The sequence below is a fragment of the Oncorhynchus gorbuscha genome, linkage group LG14 (assembly GCF_021184085.1).
Source record: "Oncorhynchus gorbuscha isolate QuinsamMale2020 ecotype Even-year linkage group LG14, OgorEven_v1.0, whole genome shotgun sequence".
NCBI lineage: Eukaryota > Metazoa > Chordata > Actinopteri > Salmoniformes > Salmonidae > Oncorhynchus > Oncorhynchus gorbuscha.
In genome coordinates this window covers 32,091,508-32,111,844 of record NC_060186.1, presented here as the reverse complement: position 1 = coordinate 32,111,844, position 20,337 = coordinate 32,091,508, and the positions used below count along the sequence as shown (strand labels likewise).

The window sequence follows — 20,337 nt, the reverse complement described above, 5'->3', positions numbered from 1 at the left end:
AATTAAAATTGCAATTAGCCTACAAGTTGTGTGACGGACTGTGGACCAAACCATTTGCGATTGTAAATATGATTATGGCCCTGAAGAAAAGTACTCCCCAGGGTTAGCCTGGCCTAATATCTATTGTTCTTCGTGCCATTGGCCTTATATACAGTGGGGCAAAAAAGTATTTAGTCAGCCACCAATTGTGCAAGTTCTCCCACTTAAAAAGATGAGAGAGGCCTGTAATTTTCAGCATAGGTACACTTCAACTATGACAGACAAAATGAGAGAAAAAAATCCAGAAATCACATTTTAGGATTTTTTATGAATTTATTTGCAAATTATGGTGGAAAATAAGCATTTGTTCAATAACAAAAGTTTTTCTCAATACTTTGTTAAATACCCTTTGTTGGCAATGACAGACACACTGGCTCCAGGTCATCTACAAGTACATGCTAGGTAAAGCTCCGCCTTATCTCAGTTCACTAGTCACGATGGCAACACCCATCCGTAGCACGCGCTCCAGCAGGTGTATCTCACTGATCATCCCTAAAGCCAACACCTCATTTTGGCCGCCTTTTGTTCCAGTACTCTGCTGCCTGTGACTGGAACGAACTGCAAAAATCGCTGAAGCTGGAGACTTTTTATCTCCCTCACCAACTTCAAACATCCGCTATCTGAGCAGCTAACCGATCGCTGCAGCTGTACATAGTCTATTGGTAAATTGCCCACCCATTTTCACCTACCTCATCCCCATACTGTTTTTATTTATTTACTTTTCTGCTCTTTTGCACACCAATATCTCTAGCTGTATATGACAATCTGATCATTTATCACTCCAGTGTTAATCTGCAAAATTGTAATTATTCGCCTACCTCCTCATGCCTTTTGCACACATTGTATGTAGACTCCCCTTTTTTCTACTGTGTTGTTGACTTATTAATTGTTTACTCCATGTGTAACTCTGTGTTGTCTGCTCACACTGCTATGCTTTATCTTGGCCAGGTCGCAGTTGCAAATGAGAACCTGTTCTCAACTAGCCTACCTGGTTAAAAAAAGGTTTAAAAAAAATAAAAGATAAAAAACACAGGTCAAACGTTTTCTGTAAGTCTTCACACACTGTTGCTGGTATTTTGGCCCATTCCTCCATGCAGATCTCCTCTAGAGCAGTGATGTTTTGGGGCTGTTGCTGGACAACACAGACTTTCAAAGATTTTCTATGGGGTTGCGATCTGGAGACTGGCTAGGCCACTCCAGGACCTTGAAATGCTTCTTACGAAGCCACTCCTTTGTTGCCTGGTCGGTGTGTTTGGGATCATTGTCATGCTGAAAGACCCAGCCATGTTTCATCTTCAATGCCCTTGCTGATGGAAGGAGGTTTTCACTCAAAATCTCACGATATATGGCCCCATTCATTCTTTCCTTTACACGGATCAGTCGTTCTGGTCCCTTTGCATAAAAACAGCCCCAAAGCATGATGTTTCCACCCCCATGCTTCACAGTAGGTATGATGTTATTTGGATGCAACTCAGCATTCTTTGTCCTCCAAACACAACGAGTTGAGTTTTTACCAAGTTATATTTTGGTTTCATCTGACCATATGACATTCTCCCAATCTTCTTCTGGATCATCAAAATGCTCTCTAGCAAACTTCAGATGGGCCTGGACACAAGCAGGGGGACACGTCTGGCACTGCAGGATTTGAGTCCCTGGCGGCGTAGTGTGTTACTGATGGTAGGCTTTGTTACTTTGGTCCCAGCTCCCTGCAGGTAATTCACTAGGTCCCCCTGTGTGTTTCTGGGATTTTTGCTCACCGTTCTTGTGATCATTTTTACCCCATGGGGTGAGATCTTGCGTGGAGCCGCAGATCGAGGGAGATTATCAGTGGTCTTGTATCTCTTTCATTTCCTAATAATTGCTCCCCAACAGTTGATTTCTTCAAACCAAGCTGCTTACCAATTGCAGATTCAGTCTTCCCAGCCTGGTGCAGGTCTACAATTTTGATTCTGGTGTCCTTTGACAGCTCTTTGGTCTTGGCCATAGTGGAGTTTGGAGTGTGACTGTTTGAGGTTGTGGACAGGTGTCTTTTATCCTGATAACAAGTTCAAACAGGTGCTATTAATACAGGTAACGAGTGGAGGACAGAGGAGCCTCTTAAAGAATAAGTTACAGGTCTGTGAGAGCCAGACATTTTGCTTGTTTGTAGGTGACCAAATACTTATTTTTCTACCATAATTTGCAAATACATTTATTAACTATCCTACAATGTGATTTTCTGGATTTCTTTTTCTAATTTTGTCTGTCATAGTTGAAGTGTACCTATGATAAATTACAGGCCTCTCATCTTTTTAAGTGGGAGAACTTGCACAATTGGTGGCTGACTAAATACTTTTTTGCCCCACTGTACATGCGACTGTATTGGCAGGGAGCCAGCCCATGATTAGAGATCTCCTCCATTGTGTCCTCCTAGGAGGCCTGCTCACAAGTTGCTGACAGAAACCATACTGTAGCCAAAAGCTCTCCTCTAAAATATGTAGCAGCTTATGATAGTCTAACATGTTTCAACACACTAAACATCAGGGCCACTGTGGGAGTACTTGTCAAAAGTGCTCGGCTGTGTGTGTGCCTCTGGAGAGAAAAAATCATACAAAGCAAATCTCGCCTCTTGTCTTCCAACTCGGTTTGCCTTCCGTTTTTCTCCTGACCTCATCTTATTTCTGTGATCAAGACAGCACCGATTACTCCCACCAAACATAAAATATTAAAAACAATATCCCACACTAGTTTCTCTCTCACTCACTCACTCGCTCTCTAAAAAAAAATACAGAAGCACGCTGTGTCGGTACTAAGTGGTGATGATGATGTTGACTTCATCCACAGTACTCTTAAAAGGCGTTGAGGTTTACAAGCAGATGGGAGTGAGGATTTGGAATCTGTTAAAACTAAATAGCCTCTGGGTCCTTAATTATTAATGCAAAGTAGGGGGTTTAAGGCTGCCTTCAACACTCATTTGCTGAGTTTTCCACGGAGACCTGGACTGCAGCATTTATAATGAGTGTGATTAAAGTAGGCGTACATACCCCTCTCCGAACTTCAGGTGTTGAGTCTGGCCTGCTCTCTTTCTGAGAGTGGTAATAAGGTCATTCTCTATTTCTCTCTGTCCCCTAGCTCCCCATCTCCCCCTCTCCAAATCACGGAGAGATATTTATGACACTGACCTTTCCCGCTGTAAGCTGAAAGTTAAACACACTGTGCTTCTATTGATCCCTGCACCAGGCAATTAAAACTCAGTATGAGAGGAAATCGTTTGCACTTGCTATATGACACATGGGCTGGTGGCCTGCCAAAACGCCCCTCGGTAGAATATAAATTCTCTCCATCCGACTGAATCGAACCCTCACTGGGCCTGAAAGATGGCCATATTGAATGTGTACCTTGATTGTGGTGCTATCTGGCATAATGGACACGCTTGAGCAGCTCAATGCTCTCCTGTGTGCCCCATCTCCTAGGAGCTCCCAATTGGATCCCTAGCAAGAGGGAGAGAAACATGAAGTTAGTTTTTATTGAGAGATGGATAATTCCAAAGTGTCTTGTCTGGGGGAGCCCAATGATGCGAGCCATCGGAGCGTGGAAGCTTCCTACACAGACCCAATCAGCATCGGCAGTGAGGACGCTGGTCCCGCCGCTTATGGAAATGAGCTATTGACATCTCTCTGCACTGATTGCTACAATAGACAGCTCTGCATCTGTAATGACACAATCTTTGTTCACAACACGCTAATGGCCTCACCGGTGGCAGTAGATCTCAGTCTTTCTCAACAGAAGCCGATTTTAATTTGTCAAAGAAATCGCTGTAATTGAAATTGCACGATTGACCTACCTTGATCTTTCCCGTTCTCTGTATTGTCTATGCTTTTTGCAGTCACAATTTTCTGGCAGGCCAAACCGCGATAGCTGTAACACAGTTAGCCATACTATTTCATCCCTTTTTTCTTTTTTCCCCCAGGTGTGCTGCTGTGTGTGTGTTTAACAGTGGTGGGGGGGTGTCGGGCCCAGAGCTGTGTGAAAGGGTTAAATGCCAGTGAGCTGTAGTGGATCTCACACCTTCTCTGCTCCGTGACACTGATGGGGATGATAGGCGCTGCAGGATATCCCAGGGGGGAACGCACTTCTCTTCCCCTGTACCTTCTGCCACCCTCCCTCTCTACCCTCATGCTCCCCTGTCCCCTCACCCCCTGCCATCCTGTCCCTCCGCATTATCTGATCTTGTGTAAAGTCCACTGATCATCACCACAAACACACTTGGGTTTGCTTTCTGTCTTCTTCTTTCTATCTCTTTCTATTTCTCTCTCACTCACACAAATATCAACTCCGACACACTCCAGTGCCTTCGGTGAGGAGAGAGGGTGAGTGTGTTTTTGCCATTGAGCAGAGATGATAGTGTAGGAAGGCTGGCTCCATGTGATGAGAAATAGTATAAGAATGGAGAGCTCTCTCATGTCTCATTCCAGGCAATATATCTGAGGGCAGATACTGTCATTTTTATCGATGGACTGCCTGCCCCATGGAATACAGAGTGAGAGGAAGAAGAGATAAACAAATTGCAGACTCATATGCTTGCCAGCTCTGTGATCAGACAAAGACCTGGTAAAATAAATAATCTGTTGATGGTGTGAGGTTAATAACTCTCTCTCTCTGTGTGTGTGTGTGTGTGTGTGTGTGTGTGTGTGTGTGTGTGTGTGTGTGTGTGTGTGTGTGTGTGTGTGTGTGTGTGCGCCTGCCTGCACGTCTGTCCGTTTGCGTGCGTCCGTGCAAGCATTTGTGTTTCTGTCCGTGATTGTCCATGTGACGGCATGACCAGTGCCAAGGGACACCGCTATCTCCCTAGCCACCTTCTTTCCCCTTAAGCATCACTGCACAACCCTCTCAGCCAAAATCCATCACAGAACAGAGCGGCAAAATCCACTTCCGTTTGTCATTGAGAGGCATCTCTCTGTGCTTTGCGATGTCTTTGGCATGGGAGCCGCCATTTCAAATCAACAAATCAGCCGTAATTCAATAAATGTATTGATCACTCACTTCCCCTGGGCCTGCCTGCTGTGGCTGTCGGGGCATTAGAAGAAGAACGTGGAAAAGCATTTGCGACTAAAGGGATAGGACGCGAGGACAAGGTCTGATGGAGATTAGGTTAGAAGGGGAGACTGTACTAGGATGTATCCTTTCCTCTCATCCTGTGTGTCCCAAATGGCATCATATTCCCTACATAGTGCACAGCTTTTGAACAGGGCCTGTAGAGCTCTGGTCTACAGTAGTGCACTATGTAGGGAATAGGATGCAATTTGGGACGCTCACTTTCTCTCCGTTGTTTGATGATTAATCGAAACCCATTAGTATGGCGCCCGGAATGGTGAATTCACTCTTAATTAGTTTCTTTTTAACCCCCGGTTTCTCCTCTGCTTTGTCACGGGGGGACGTATTATCTACACAATGAGAGATTGGCACGCAGCTTATCTGATCCTCACACTAGTCACAGGCAGCTGTTGTATTATTGCTGTTCGCTGCAGTATCAGAAGGCTAAGCCGTTGTGGAATGGCATCTAGGGCTTTAGAATACATTACACCAGCATGTGTACACACACACACACACACACACACACACACACACACACACACACACACACACACACACACACACACACACACACACACACACACACACACACACACACACACACACACACACACACACACACACACACACACACAAACAGGCGCAGAGTCAAACAGACACCACACACAGGCGCAGAGTCAAACAGACAGCACACACACTAAGCAGACTCAGGAGAAGGGCTTTTAGAGGTGGTGTGAAGGTATGAGAGACAGATTGTCTCTAAGTTGGTCTTTCAGAGGAGGGCGGTGTGTGTGCGTATATAGGAGAAAGGGGGAAAAAAGCCTCTTGATCTATTGGGATTCTGTGATGGGGTGTGGTGAACCAGGGTGGAGAGAGAAGCTGCACACTCGGAGCAACACGCACACTAACGTTAAAAAGACACCGATCCAGTGTTTACCCCCTGCTGATTTCTCAGGCCCTGTGTGGGAATGGGTTCAAGTGTCATCCAGTCTACTCAGATCAGCTCTTTCTCCTTCCCCTCTCCCTCCCCGTGTGCCTCTGCCACCACCATTAGCCAGACCTGTCACTGGCTTCCATGACTTGTTTGTGTTTAAAACCCCCCATGTTAATGTTTGTTAAAAAAGCTTGACATAAATACAAACCTCCCCACCGGATATCTTTATGACCACATTCTGTGCAAATACTTAAGCGGCTAATTAAAATGTCCAACCTGTCTGCCGTGTTTGTTTGACCAGAACCAGAGCATGTGATGGAGCTATTGGAAACCCTGCTCATCACCGCTCTGGCCCTCCACGTCCTTTCTAACCACTCTGCTAAAAACCACTTCGCTCTCACAGGAAATATAAACTGCCGCTCCAAATTTGATCCATTTAATAAACTCACAATTTAACCAAAACCAGTCTATTGACTACCTGCACCTACCCTTTGGTTTTGAAATATTGAAACCAAACCATGTGGATTTGCCCCACCTTCCCTGAATGACGACTCATCCCTACATATAGGCCCAATATAGGCTGCATCTCAATCAATAAAAAAATCATTATTTTAGGTGCTCCTAACTTTTTTATGTTGGGAGCACCAGTGCCACCTGCTACCTCTCTAAGCAGTCAATCAGTACACCTGGCCAAGCCGACTCCGTAATAGTCTCTAGTGTCTACACCTGGATGTGGCTTGCTGCCCTATTGGGGCAGCACCATAGACATATTCTGTGTTTATAGGCTGACATCAGTAGCCATGGGGCCAGAGATTCAGAGACCTGTTCAAGAGGTTAGAGAGGCAGACTACTATCCAGAAGGTTGCTGATTTATATCCTGGTAAGGGCAATGATCTAACAATCTCATCAAGGGTTTTGGTTTGAAATTCCATGTTCCATCCATCCAGTCAGTCAGTACAGCAGCTGGATGTGGCCTGCTTTCCCAATGTGTGAGACAACTTGTGTTTTCAGTCATCACAAACTTGTCAAAGACAGCTTAGGGGATTGGATGAGGGTCGTTGGGTGTAATTCCATTGAACAGTATGATGGGTGAAAATTGCACACATTCTTCACTCCATTAAACCTTTAGCCAGGTTGTTATTCCGTTGGCAAGCGAGAGAGACCGAGAGCTTATGTAGTTTACAGTCGTTCCCATTGCCACCGATGTGATTCGTCACACAGGGAAAGCCCCCATCCCATCATTACTATTCTGTAAATGGATTCCACATGAAGCCCGACTGCATTAGCGGGGCCTGTAATACGGGCCGTATAAAGGTCACAATAATGATATGTAAACGTGTCGCACGCCAAGGCGGCCCACTTCTCTAAAGAGCAATAGAGGCCGTTAAAGAGATATTGTCGAGCGGCTACAACGGGCTCCCCGTTAACCTCGGGCTCGTTACACACTGGAGATACTCAATAATATTTACTAGGCTGCCCATCTTGCCTCTGCCACACACAGTGGACAGCTGGGCTTTAGGCTGATTCAGCTATCTATTGAGTTTTGTCACTGCATTAGCCAACCCCATCTGACTGATCATCATTTTGTGTGTGTGTGTGTGTGTGTGTGTGTGTGTGTGTGTGTGTGTGTGTGTGTGTGTGTGTGTGTGTGTGTGTGTGTGTGTGTGTGTGTGTGTGTGTGTGTGTGTGTGTGTGTGTGTGTGTGTGTGTGTGTGTGTGTGTGTGTGTGTGACATTCATGGACTTTGTCACTCGGGCCAAATGAAACTTTTATTCATGGGATGGTGATTGTCTACAATGGAGGTCAGAGTAAGGTAGTGTTTGTGTGGGAATTTAAGAGAGCTGTTAATTATCCCTAGAATATCTTTAGAAAGGGAATGTGTTGTGTTGGTGTGGCACTACTTCACATCCTGTGCTGTGTTTTCTAACCTGATGTGTGTGTCTGTCTCTCTGATCTGTTCCTGTGCTGTCTGTGTGTTGCAGACCTGCGAGAGATAGTATTTGTGATCCAGAGCCAGAGTAACTCATTCCACATGAGTTGGGCAGAGAGACAGCGAGCAGACCTGTTACAACAGACTCAGAGCCTCACACAGGTACCACCAGCACCACTTAAAGAAACAAACACAGCAAATGATTTACTATCCTTTTGGTGAACTACAATTGACTTCCTTTCCATTTTCCCTAACCCCTAACCCTAATTCTAACCCTAATTGGAACCCTAAACCTAACCTCTATGCCTAAAATAGCCTTTGTCCTCATTGTCCCCACGATGGAGAATTCCTTGTTTTACTACCCTTGTGGGGACTTTTGTGGATTTCCAGGACCCACAAGGATAGTAATATATACACACACAGGTTTTTCGAAAAACAACAGCATCCCTTAACTTCAACCATCTTCTCTATGGCTCATGGCTGTTACTTCCCTACTTATTCCTCTACGCTCCCTGTGGAGCATACAGCCGTCATATCTGTTACTCTTTTGGAATAATTAGAGTGGAAAACCATCAGCTTAGTGTAACCGAGTCAAGTTCAACTCTTTACGTTTAAATACCACCATCCGTGCCATTGAATTGCTTTTCGCTGACGCCTCTGCCTGAAGTATTTCAAGAAGGTGGTCAGCTGTGTTTGCGAGACAGAGGATGCAAGATCAAATAGCAGTGCGGGTTTGTGAGCGAGATAGCTAGACTTTTAAATTCATTAAATAGAACCATTGAGAGTGGTTACATTTCTCCAGCCCCATCCCTCAGCTGTTTACCAAACAGTGATGGGGTGGTTGCTTTGTTGTTGTTTGACTGCAGATTGTTCCTTTAACACGGTGTTATACAACCTAATTAACAAGCAGAGTTTCAGTTCTGTATCGATACTGCAGTCAACCAAGGAAATAAATGATATGTCTTTTCACAATACACTTAATCAGCATCAATTAACCGAGGCACCAGTGCAGTCCATGCTCGTTGCCACATGGTGTCAGTATTGCTTTTGATATGAAGGAAACGACCATTGTCTCAGATCGCAGCCCCATCTGAACGGTAGAGAAAACTAGGTACTGGTAGCATAGTGTGTTATCCAGTAGTGTAATGCAATGAAATACATCACCATGGTTGTCTTTGTTAAACAGACTGCATCATATTGTATTGATGTCACTTGTTAAATCCACTTCCACTTCAGGGGAAGAGAGGTTAAAGAAGGATTTTTAAGCCTTAAATTGACATTTGAGACATGGATTGTGTATGTGTGTAGAGGATGTATGGGCAGGACAAAAGATTTAAGTGCCTTTTGAATGGGGTATGGTAATAGGTGCAAGGCGCACCGGTTTGTGTCAAGAACTGCAATGCTGCTGGATGTTTCACACTCAACAGTTTCCCGTGTGTATCAAGAATGGTCTACCACCCAAAGGATATCCAGACAGTTTGACATAACTGTGGGAAGCATTGGAGTCAATATGGGACAGCATCCCTGTGTAACACTTTTGACACCTTGTAGAGTCCAGGCCCTGACGAATTGAGGCTGTTCTGAGGGGAAGGGGGGGCAACTCAATATTAGGAAGGAGTTCCTAATGTTTGATATACTCGGTGTATAGTCAAACTTATTCAGCTGTATATTTCTATAAAAAGTGGCTGTGTGTAAGACAGTCACTTGCAGGACCTCGCAGTTTTTGTTTGTGTGTGCGTGCATATCATGGCACCAAAGAACATGGCTGACGTTTTACATTCTCCCAACCAATTGTGATTTTTTTTTTTTTTACTTATTGTGTGCATTATGTTGCTGCTACCGTCACTTGTGACCAAAAATAACTTCTGGACATCAGAAAAACGATTACTCACCGTGGACTGGAAGAAACTTTTTCTGAGTCCGACGAGAAGGATATCCTGCTTTCACTGGAACAGGTCCAGATCCATGCCTTTTGCGTGATGAAAAGATGCCGGAAAAGGGGACGAAGATCGGAGATCCTTCTGAGAAGCCGGAGGCGAGCGAGTAAACTCCCAATGCCTTCCATTCTCCTTGCTAACGTGCAATCGTTAGAAAAGTAAATTGATGGCCTATTATTAAGATTATCCTACCAAAGGGACATTAAAAACTGTAACATCCTATGTTTCACTGAGACGTGGCTGAATGAAGAAACAGACAATATAGAGCTGGCGGGATTTTCTATGCACCGGCAGAACAGAGACGCTACTTCTGGTAAGATGAGGGGTGGGGGTGTGTGTCTTTTTGTCAATAACAGCTGGTGCCTGATGTCTAATATTTAAGAAGTCTCGAGGTATTGGTCGCCTGATGAAGAGTACCTTATGATAAGTTGTAGACCACACCATCTACCAAGAGAGTTCTCATTTGTATTATTCGTAGCCGTCTATTTACCACCACAAAGCAAAGCTGACACCCAGAAGTGGCGCTCCTAGTGGCCGGGGACTTTAATGCAGAAAAACTTATATCAGTTTTACCAAATTTTTACCAGCATGTTGCATGTGCAACCAGGGGGAAAAAACTCCAAGACCACATTTACTCCACACACACAGAGATGCATACAAAGCTCTCCCCCGCCCTCCATTGGGAAAATCTGACCACAGTTCTATCCTCCTGATTCCTGCTTACGAGCAGGAAGTACGGAACTGGTTAGATGACGCGGATGCTACACTACAGAACTGTTATGCTAGCACAGACTGGAAAATCTTCCGGAATTCATCCAATGGCATTGAGGAATACACCACCTCAGTCATTGGCTTCATCAATAAGTGCATCGACGATGTCGTCCCCACAGTGACTGTACGTACATATCCCAACCAGAAGCCATAGATTACAGGAAACATCTGCATCAAGATAAAGGCTAGAGCTGCCACTTTCAAGGAGCGGAATCCGACACTTATAAGATATCCCGCTATGCCCTCAGACGAACCATCAAACAAGCAAAGCATCAATACAGGATTAAGATTGAGTCCTACTACACTGGCCCTGACCCTCTTCGGATGTGGCAGGGCTTGAAAACTATTACGGACTACAAAGGGAAACCCAGACGCGAGCTGCCCAGTGACGCGTGCCTACCAGACAAGCTAAATGCCTTTTATGCTCGCTTCGAAGAAAGCAACACTGAAGCATGCACGAGAGCACCAGCTGTTCTGGATGACTGTGTGATAATGCTCTCGGTAGCCAATGTGAACAAAGCCTTTAAACAGGTCAACATTCACAAAGCTGCTGAGCCAGATGGATTACCAGGACGTGTACCTAAAGCATGCACGGACCAACTGTCAAGTGTCTTCACTGACATTTTCAAACTCTCCCTGACAGAGTATGTAATACCTACATGTTTCAAGCAGACCACCATAGTCACTGTGCCCAAGGAAGCGAAGGTAACCTGCCTAAATGATTACCGCCCCATGGCACTCACGTCGGTAGCCATGAAGTGCTTCGAAAGGCTGGTCATGGCTCACATCAACAGCATCCTCCCGGACACCATAGACCCACTCCAATTCGCATACCGCCCCAACAGATCCACAGAAGACACATTCTCAATTGCACTCCACACTGCCCTTACCTGGACAAAGGGAACACCTATGTGAGAATGCAGTACATCGACTACAGCTCAGCGTTCAACACCATAGTGCCCACGAAGCTCATCACTAAGCTAAGGATTCTGGGACTAAACACCTCCCTCTACAACTGGATCCTGGACTTCCTGACGGGCCGCCCCCAGGTGGTAAGAGTCGGCAACAACACATCTGCCACGCTGATCTTGAACACTGGGGCCCCTCAGGGGTGTGTGCTTAGTCCCTTCCTGTACTCCCCGTTCACCCACGACTGCGTGGCCAAACACGACTCCAACACCATCATTAAGTTTGCTGACGACACAACATTGATAGGCCTGGTCACCGACAACAATGAGACGGCCTATAGGGAGGAGGTCAGAGAACTGGCAGTGTGGTACCAGGACAACAACCTTTCCCTCAATGTGAGCAAGACAAAGGAGCTGATCGTGGACTACAGGAAAAGGTAGTCCGAACAGGCCCCCATTAACATCAACGGGGTTGTAGTGGAATGGGTCGGGAGTTTCAAGTTCCTTGGTGTCCATATCACCAACAAACTATCATGGTCCAAATGTACCAAGACAGTCGTGAAGAGGGCACAACAAAACCTATTCCACCTCGGGAGACTGAAAAGATTTGACATGGGCCCCCAGATCCTCAAAAGGTTCTACAGCTGCTCCATCGTGAGCATCCTGACCGGTTGCATCACCACCCCGTATGGCAACTGCTCGGCATCTGACCGTAAGGCGCTACAGAGGGCACAGTACATCACTGGGGCCAAGCTTCCTGCTATCCAGGAGGCGTTGTCAGAGGAAAGCCCCCCCCGCTACCTTTCCCCCTCTTGTACACTGCTGCTACTCGCTGTTAGTTTGTTACCTATGCATAGTCACTTTGCCCCCACCTACATGTACAGATTACCTCAGCTAGCCTCTACCCCTGCACTCTGACTCTGTACCGGTGCCCCCTGTATATAGCCTCGTTATTCTTATTGTGTTACTTTTTGTTATTACTTCTAATTTCAGCCTACTTGGTAAATATTTTCTTCTTCTTGAACTGCACCGTTGGTTAAGGGCTTGTAAGTAAGCATTTCACGGTAATATCTACACTTTGTATTCGACGCATGTGGCAAATAAAGTTAGATTTGTATGAGTAAGGAGGCTGTGGCTGTTTTGGAGTCTTGGGAACAAGCTCCCCCACCCTTGCCACACACACCCCACCTAGTCTACTCCGATTAAAGCATACTGTGTCTCTGTGATGGCTGTGTCTCTCTGACCCTGAGTCACCTCTCAATCAGCCTCCCATTCCTCTGCTCTGCTCCATGTCCACACTCTCCACAACCACATCATGCTCTGTTTCTGTCTCTCTCGATCTCTCTCTCCCTGCTCAAATAAAATAATTTGTCACATGCACCAAATACAACAGGTGTAGAGACCTTCCCGTGAAATGCTTACTTACAAAAACCCCTAGCCAACGGTGCAGTTTAAAAAAAAAAAGCTTTAAAAAAAGAAACACTAAAATAACAATAACAAGGCTATATACAGGGGGTACCGGTACTGAGTCAATGTGCGGGTGTACAGGTTAGTTGAGTTAATTGAGGTAATTTGTACATGTAGGTAGGGGTGAAGTGACTATGCATAGATAATAAACAGTGAGTAGCAACGGTGTAAAAACAAAGGGGGGTTCAATGAAAATAGTCTGCTGCTGATTATGAGTCTGCACACACACAGTGGCCATCACCAAAACTCTGCTTCCTCATGCCACTCAAATCTGGCAATCGTTTTTTTTAGAAGTGGCGTAAAGCCATGGCTTTTTGTCCTTGCCGCCTGCCTGGTGTTTGAACTGACTTATTTCTTACTACCTCAGGTGAGTTGAAAGTCAAGTTTAGATGGGTGAACATACCATTATGACCCTCGTTATGTTGTTGGTGTGTATATGGGGCTTGACTGAGCTGCTGGCAAACCCCCGGCTGACTAATATGGCTAACACACTGGACACAGACTAGGGTTAATGAGTTACAGTCCAGTACTATGATGGTGGGATGGTAGGTGTTTGTGGGACATTGCTGTTGAGTAGCATGAGTATTTAAATCAATCTGGAGAGAGGCTGTGTGTCTGTGAGCAGCATGGTCCCCCTTGGTCTCCAGTCTGCTGTTTGGAGTGGTGCAGTCATGAACCCTTGTTTTCCTCTCTGTGTGAGACTACCTCAGGCCACTACTGATTTACCTCACATGCCCTTCAACTCAGAATCAGAGAAGGTTTGATTGAAACCAAGTTTGTGTTTTCATCTCCAAAAGCAATTTTTTGAGCAGTGCATAGGGCAGTACCATTAGGCTACACACAGTTTGTTTGTTTGTTTTAGAATAGCCATTGTGTAGGTACTTAGTAAAGCTGGGTGATATGGACAAAAATCCATATTGTGATAAATTGCCTAAATTGATGCGATAAAAAGAGTGATAAGTTCATAGCATTAATGTGCTCCACCGTTTTCTAACATGATCCTTTAAACTACTACTAGTAGTTTGATGATTGTAGCCATCAATTGTCCAATAAACAATCACCCATATTAGCAAACTTTATTTTATTTCAAAATTCACATTTTTCTATATATGCTACTTATCGTAATGGATGATATCGTGTTGTAACGGTTTTGACTTGAGGTTATTATTTATAGGGGTGCCAGGTAGGTTGTGCCTACCAGAGAAAACATTAGTTTCTCCTTTTAGTTTGGGTGGGAATGAGTCCCATCTGGTCCGTCAAGTCTACACCAATACAAAGGACGTATGTAAAAGTCAGGATGGAAATAAACTTTTCATAAACCCTTAAAACATTGAAAAGAACTTCAAAAACAATTATATTCTGTTGCGTGGGTTGTATTAGCAACAACAATGATTACACACATATATAATAATATCACAATGCGTTCTGGTTCCTCCAGAAATGTCCTGTACCTCGGGCCTAAAAAGAGTCCTGCCCGGTAAAGGAGTTCAGTGAACTCAAGTGACTTTTGTCACGCGATGTTTGTCCGTTCGTTCCGTGTAGCGTAAACCCAGTATTAAACATACAATCAATATAACAATTACTTTACCACAGAACCTTAAAGCGGATCAACTCTTAATTAAGTCCTCAACTACCACTAACTACACAAATCACAGTATACATCACATCCAAACAAATGAAATACCGTATACAAAAAGGTGGTAGTCAGTCGGTCAGTCAGACAATCCAATCCGCCAATAGATCTCCAGCGGAGAAAGGCCACGAAGAACGGAGAGGTGTAGTCCAGGGACGCAAAGAGTGGATCCGATCCTGGGTAAACTCTCTTAGGCTACAAAACACACGTTTAACGGCAACAAAACAACGGAATAGAGAAGCTTCGGGAACTGACGGTTGAACACATCCTCATGCACGTCTCCATCACAACCCCCCCTTTTTTGCGCAGCTGATACTGGCTATTTAATTGGGAATTAAAGGGAAAGCGCCCTATTGGAAGGAGCTGCACTGAGACGGTTCAGAAAAATTCAGGGCCGTCACACACCCCCTCCCCTGGAAAAAGCCGACCATTGCCCTGGAAGGCACATCTTGGTCGGGGGAAACCGAGAAAGGTCTCCTCATCACTTTCCTCTACAAAAGGATTCATTACTTTTTGGAGCTCACGCTCCTCAGCTGAGGAGTCACAGGCCTTAAGGTGCGAGACTTCTGGGTCTGGGAATCCGAGAAAAGTATCCTCACTATCCTCTTCAAAGATATCCAGGACCTTGCGGCGCTCAATCGCCTCCAATTCCTCAGCCGAGGGGTAACAGGCCTTAAGGCGTGAGACATGGACGATGCGCATATCTTCACCTGTGTCCTCGTTCACCACTCGGTAGTTCAAAGGGCCCATCTGCTCCACAATCCTATATGGTCCTTGCCATTTAGGAGCGAGCTTGGCCGAGAAGAATTGTTCAGCTTTCGAGTAAGGATGAGAGCGAAGCCACACCCGATCACGAAGCTGGAACTGCATGTCTCGTCTGTTCTTATCATAATTTCTCTTCTGCTTGAGTCGAGCCTGGATCATGTTCTTTGAGACAAGAGCTCTCAAGTCATGGAGATGGCCTACCTGGTCATAGCAAGCAGCGTCTGGAGTAAGCTGCTGGGGCTGTAGCACCATATCCAAGGGTCCTCGGAGAGGACGACTTAGGTACAGCTCTGCAGGTGTGACTCCAGTGGACTCTTGCACAGCAGAATTCAGGGCAAATCGAAACTCATGAAGGTGCTTGTCCCAGTGTTTGTGCTGGGTCCCTACATAGGAAGCAATCATTGTCTTCAAGGTTCGATTTACTCTCTCAGTGAGATTGGTCTGTGGGTGATAGGCCGTGGTCAACTTCTGCCTCAGGTTCCATCTTTGGCAGGTCTCCTCAAAGAGATCAGAGACAAATTGGGAACCTCGATCAGACAGGATGTAATCAGGCACTCCCCAGCGAGTCAGGATCTCTTTCGTAAGGATGCTAGAGACGGTCCTTGCTGTGGCCTGACGCAGGGAAAAGAGTTCCACCCACTTTGAATAGTAATCAACAAAAACAAGTATGTACACATTCTGATTGGAGCTTCTAGGAAATGGACCCATCAAATCCACTCCTAACATTTCCCAAGGTCGGGTAACCACCGTTTGCTGCAACTTGCCAGCAGGCTTTCTACCTTCTGGTTTGTACATTTGACAAACCTGACAATTTCGGATGTGTGACTTCACATCCATGCTCAGATGTGGCCAGTAGAGTAACGCTTGCAACCGCTTGTAGGTTTTGAACCTGCCCAAATGACCAGCTAATGGGTCTTCATGGAAATATTGAAGCAGTTGTAGGCGTAGAGTGTCCGGTATGTACATTTGGTAGAGTGTTCTGTGAGGTAGTTGTACGACTCGGTAGACTTTATCTTCAATGATGGTCAGCTTTGTGGTAGGATTGACCATCTTTTCTCCATCTTCCAGGATAGTCTGGTACAAAGCCTGTACTTCTGGATCATCCTGTTGAGCTTTCCATATTGCCTCATCAGAGATGGGAAAGTCTGTTTTGGGCGAGTCTCGACTGCTTGACAGGACAGTAGCACATGTAAGATCAGGGCCACCGTTATCACAAGTAGGAGCTCTGGACAAGGCATCTGGAACAGTGTTGTATTTTCCTTTCCTGTATTCCACTGCAAATGTGAACTCTTGCAACCGTAGAGCCCATCTTATGAGTCTGGTGCTTGGTTTGTTGGTCTTGAACACCCACACAAGGGAGGAATGGTCAGTGACCACAGTGAAGTGTCTTCCCTCCAAGTAGTACCTCCACTTTTCCAAAGCCCAGACCACTGCAAGGCACTCTTGCTCTGTTGTGGAGTAGTTCCGTTCTGCTCCATTCAATGTCCGACTGGCGAATGCTAGCACTTCTTCAGTGCCAAGTCCAGTCTGTTGGACTAGGACAGCACCAAGTCCAACATCACTTGCATCAGTGTAAACAACAAAAGGGCAATCAAAGTTGGGATGACCTAAAATGGGAGGTGTGACGAGATGTCGTTTCAGGGTTTCAAAGGAGGTCTGGCACTCTGCCGTCCATTGGAATTTCGCTCCTTTTCGCTTCAACGCGTTGAGGGGTTCTGCCACCTGGGAGAAGTTCGACACAAACCGATGGTACCATCCAGCCATACCAAGGAACCGTTGAAGGGCCTTGAGTGTGGTTGGCACAGGGAAGTCTTGTACAGCCTTTGTCTTTTCAGAATCCACATGAATGCCGTCGAAAGACACAATATGGCCAAGGAACTTCAGGGAGGTTTGGCAGAAGTTGCTCTTCTTCATATTCAAGGTCAGACCAGCTTCTCGTAGCTTGTCCAACACTGCTTGAAGATCTTGAAAGTGTCTTTCTCTGTTCTGAGAGTAGATAATTATATCGTCCAGGTAGACGAAACAGATCTTCCCTTTGAGCTCACCTAACGCAATCTCCATGAGTCTTTGGAAAGTGGCAGGGGCATTCTTTAATCCAAAGGGCATCACCTTAAAGGAAAACAAGCCCTCAGCACAGACAAAAGCAGTCTTATCCTTGCTTTCCTGGTCCATCTCAACCTGCCAATAACCACTATTGAGGTCAAGGGTAGTGAACACAACAGCGCCAGACAATGACTCCAGGATCTCATGGATGGTGGGAAGAGGATAGGCATCAGTCTGGGAAACATTGTTGGTCTTCCTATAGTCCACACAAAATCTAAGACCACCAGTCTTTTTTGGGATGAGGACAACAGGAGCAGCCCAGGGAGAGGAGGAACGTTCTATTATATCTTGGGTTAACATATCATTTATGAGTCCCTTTTGGATGATTAGCTTCGCTGGGGACAAACGATATGGCTTTTGCTTGATCGGCATTTCCTGTGTAAGGAATATTTTGTGCTTCAGGAGCCTGGTGCGTCCTAGCTTTGAAGTACATACATCAGCATTATTCTGCAGCTGTTCCAACAGCCGTAACTCCTCTGGCTGTTCCAGCTGAGCTCTTCTCACAGCCTGTAAAAGGAGATCGTCAGAAGGATTATCAAGGGTTAGTGGTACCGGAGCAACGGCAGAGAAGAGTGCCACATTTGAACCCCAATCATGTAACTTTTTAGCTTCTGATTGGTGCGGTATTAACTGAAAGGAAGGGGATGTCGATGGGGGGGCGTAGGCAGTGACTCTTGGGGTTTCAGCTCTGGTTAAAGCACCCAGAGAAGGATGGTCATTGCTGCGAAGAGAGTTAGGTGTGTTGGCCTGTTGTGATTTGTGGTTTCTGGAAGGGTTTACTTGATACGGTCTTGGACATCTAGCTGAAGAATGTCCCTTTTGGCTACATCTCCAACAGAACATGAGAGAGGTCTTGGCTGGAGACTCTGGCTGTTGTTGATGGTCTGTCTTGGGCAACTGTTTGGGTGTCTGTTTCTTTCTCTGGTCATATTGCTGTTGGCATTCTCTGTCCTTCTCAAACTGCTGTCCCAAGCGAACCAGTCCATCGACAGTGGTGACTGTAGCATTGCCTTGTCTTGGCTGTTCAGAGGTGCCAGCTTGGCCCTCAGTGGTCTGAACAGAAGTGGACACCAGGGAAACTCTGTGTAAGGAGTTGTGCCTAATGGAGGCCATGTCCACAGACACGTCATCCAACATTTTAACACAATTAGAGAGCTCTGTCTGCAAGTGGTCTACAGTGTTAACCATGGGAGAAAAAACAGAATTAACGTCCTTGAGGACCTCAGTGTGGTGATGTTGCAGGCGCCATTGGAGAGTGGCAGTGAGTTGGTTTCGTTGGTAGTCAAACTGCCTGTCCATGGCACCAGTCATTTCCCGTCTTCCACTCTCACTGAGCTCTGTCAGCGTGTGGGTTAGAGTGCTCAGTGAGTTTCTGAATTCCATGGCACTCTGTTGTTGCTCTTCCCTCAGACATTTGAATTTATGGTGGATAAGAGTTTGGAGATGTTGTTGAGTCCGACGAATATCAAGGATGTCACCTTGAAGTTGTAAGACTACAACCTCTGGAGATAAACCAGACAATGGAGGAAGGTTGGGTGTCAGAGGGAGGGCTAGCTCAGTACTTCCACACAGATCCATGTCAATAAGTGAGTAACTGGTTAGACCTCCTGTGGCCTGTGGCTCAGGCCGGGCATTCAGATTCCCAGGGCTCTGGCCCAAAGCAACTCCATTATCTCCATTCACATTATGATTTGCGTTGTCAGCTTGATGGTCAGAATGGCCCTGTGTATTCCCATTGACAGGTATGACATGGATGAGCACATTATCTTGGGGTGAATCCATTGTTTTAATTCCACACAAAATATTTGCTTTGGTTAGTTCTCAATGTTGAGCTGTCCCATCTGGGGTGCCATTTTTTATGTAACGGTTTTGACTTGAGGTTATTATTTATAGGGGTGCCAGGTAGGTTGTGCCTACCAGAGAAAACATTAGTTTCTCCTTTTAGTTTGGGTGGGAATGAGTCCCATCTGGTCCGTCAAGTCTACACCAATACAAAGGACGTATGTAAAAGTCAGGATGGAAATAAACTTTTCATAAACCCTTAAAACATTGAAAAGAACTTCAAAAACAATTATATTCTGTTGCGTGGGTTGTATTAGCAACAACAATGATTACACACATATATAATAATATCACAATGCGTTCTGGTTCCTCCAGAAATGTCCTGTACCTCGGGCCTAAAAAGAGTCCTGCCCGGTAAAGGAGTTCAGTGAACTCAAGTGACTTTTGTCACGCGATGTTTGTCCGTTCGTTCCGTGTAGCGTAAACCCAGTATTAAACATACAATCAATATAACAATTACTTTACCACAGAACCTTAAAGCGGATCAACTCTTAATTAAGTCCTCAACTACCACTAACTACACAAATCACAGTATACATCACATCCAAACAAATGAAATACCGTATACAAAAAGGTGGTAGTCAGTCGGTCAGTCAGACAATCCAATCCGCCAATAGATCTCCAGCGGAGAAAGGCCACGAAGAACGGAGAGGTGTAGTCCAGGGACGCAAAGAGTGGATCCGATCCTGGGTAAACTCTCTTAGGCTACAAAACACACGTTTAACGGCAACAAAACAACGGAATAGAGAAGCTTCGGGAACTGACGGTTGAACACATCCTCATGCACGTCTCCATCACAACCCCCCTTTTTTGCGCAGCTGATACTGGCTATTTAATTGGGAATTAAAGGGAAAGCGCCCAAATTGGAAGGAGCTGCACTGAGACGGTTCAGAAAAATTCAGGGCCGTCACAGTGTGTCTCATGTGTCTCTGCTG

General features: G+C 45.5%; 1 protein-coding gene across 1 annotated transcript in view; it reads left to right on the top strand.

Annotated features, from left to right (window-relative positions):
* The window catches only part of LOC123994795 (beta-1,3-glucosyltransferase-like), a 119,547-nt gene that overhangs the window by 47,936 nt on the left and 51,274 nt on the right, over positions 1 to 20,337 (top strand). Inside the window, exon 4 of the mRNA XM_046297786.1 lies at positions 8,029 to 8,138. Within this exon, the coding sequence (XP_046153742.1) occupies positions 8,029 to 8,138 (110 nt within the window). The remainder of the gene's footprint in view (positions 1 to 8,028; positions 8,139 to 20,337) is intronic.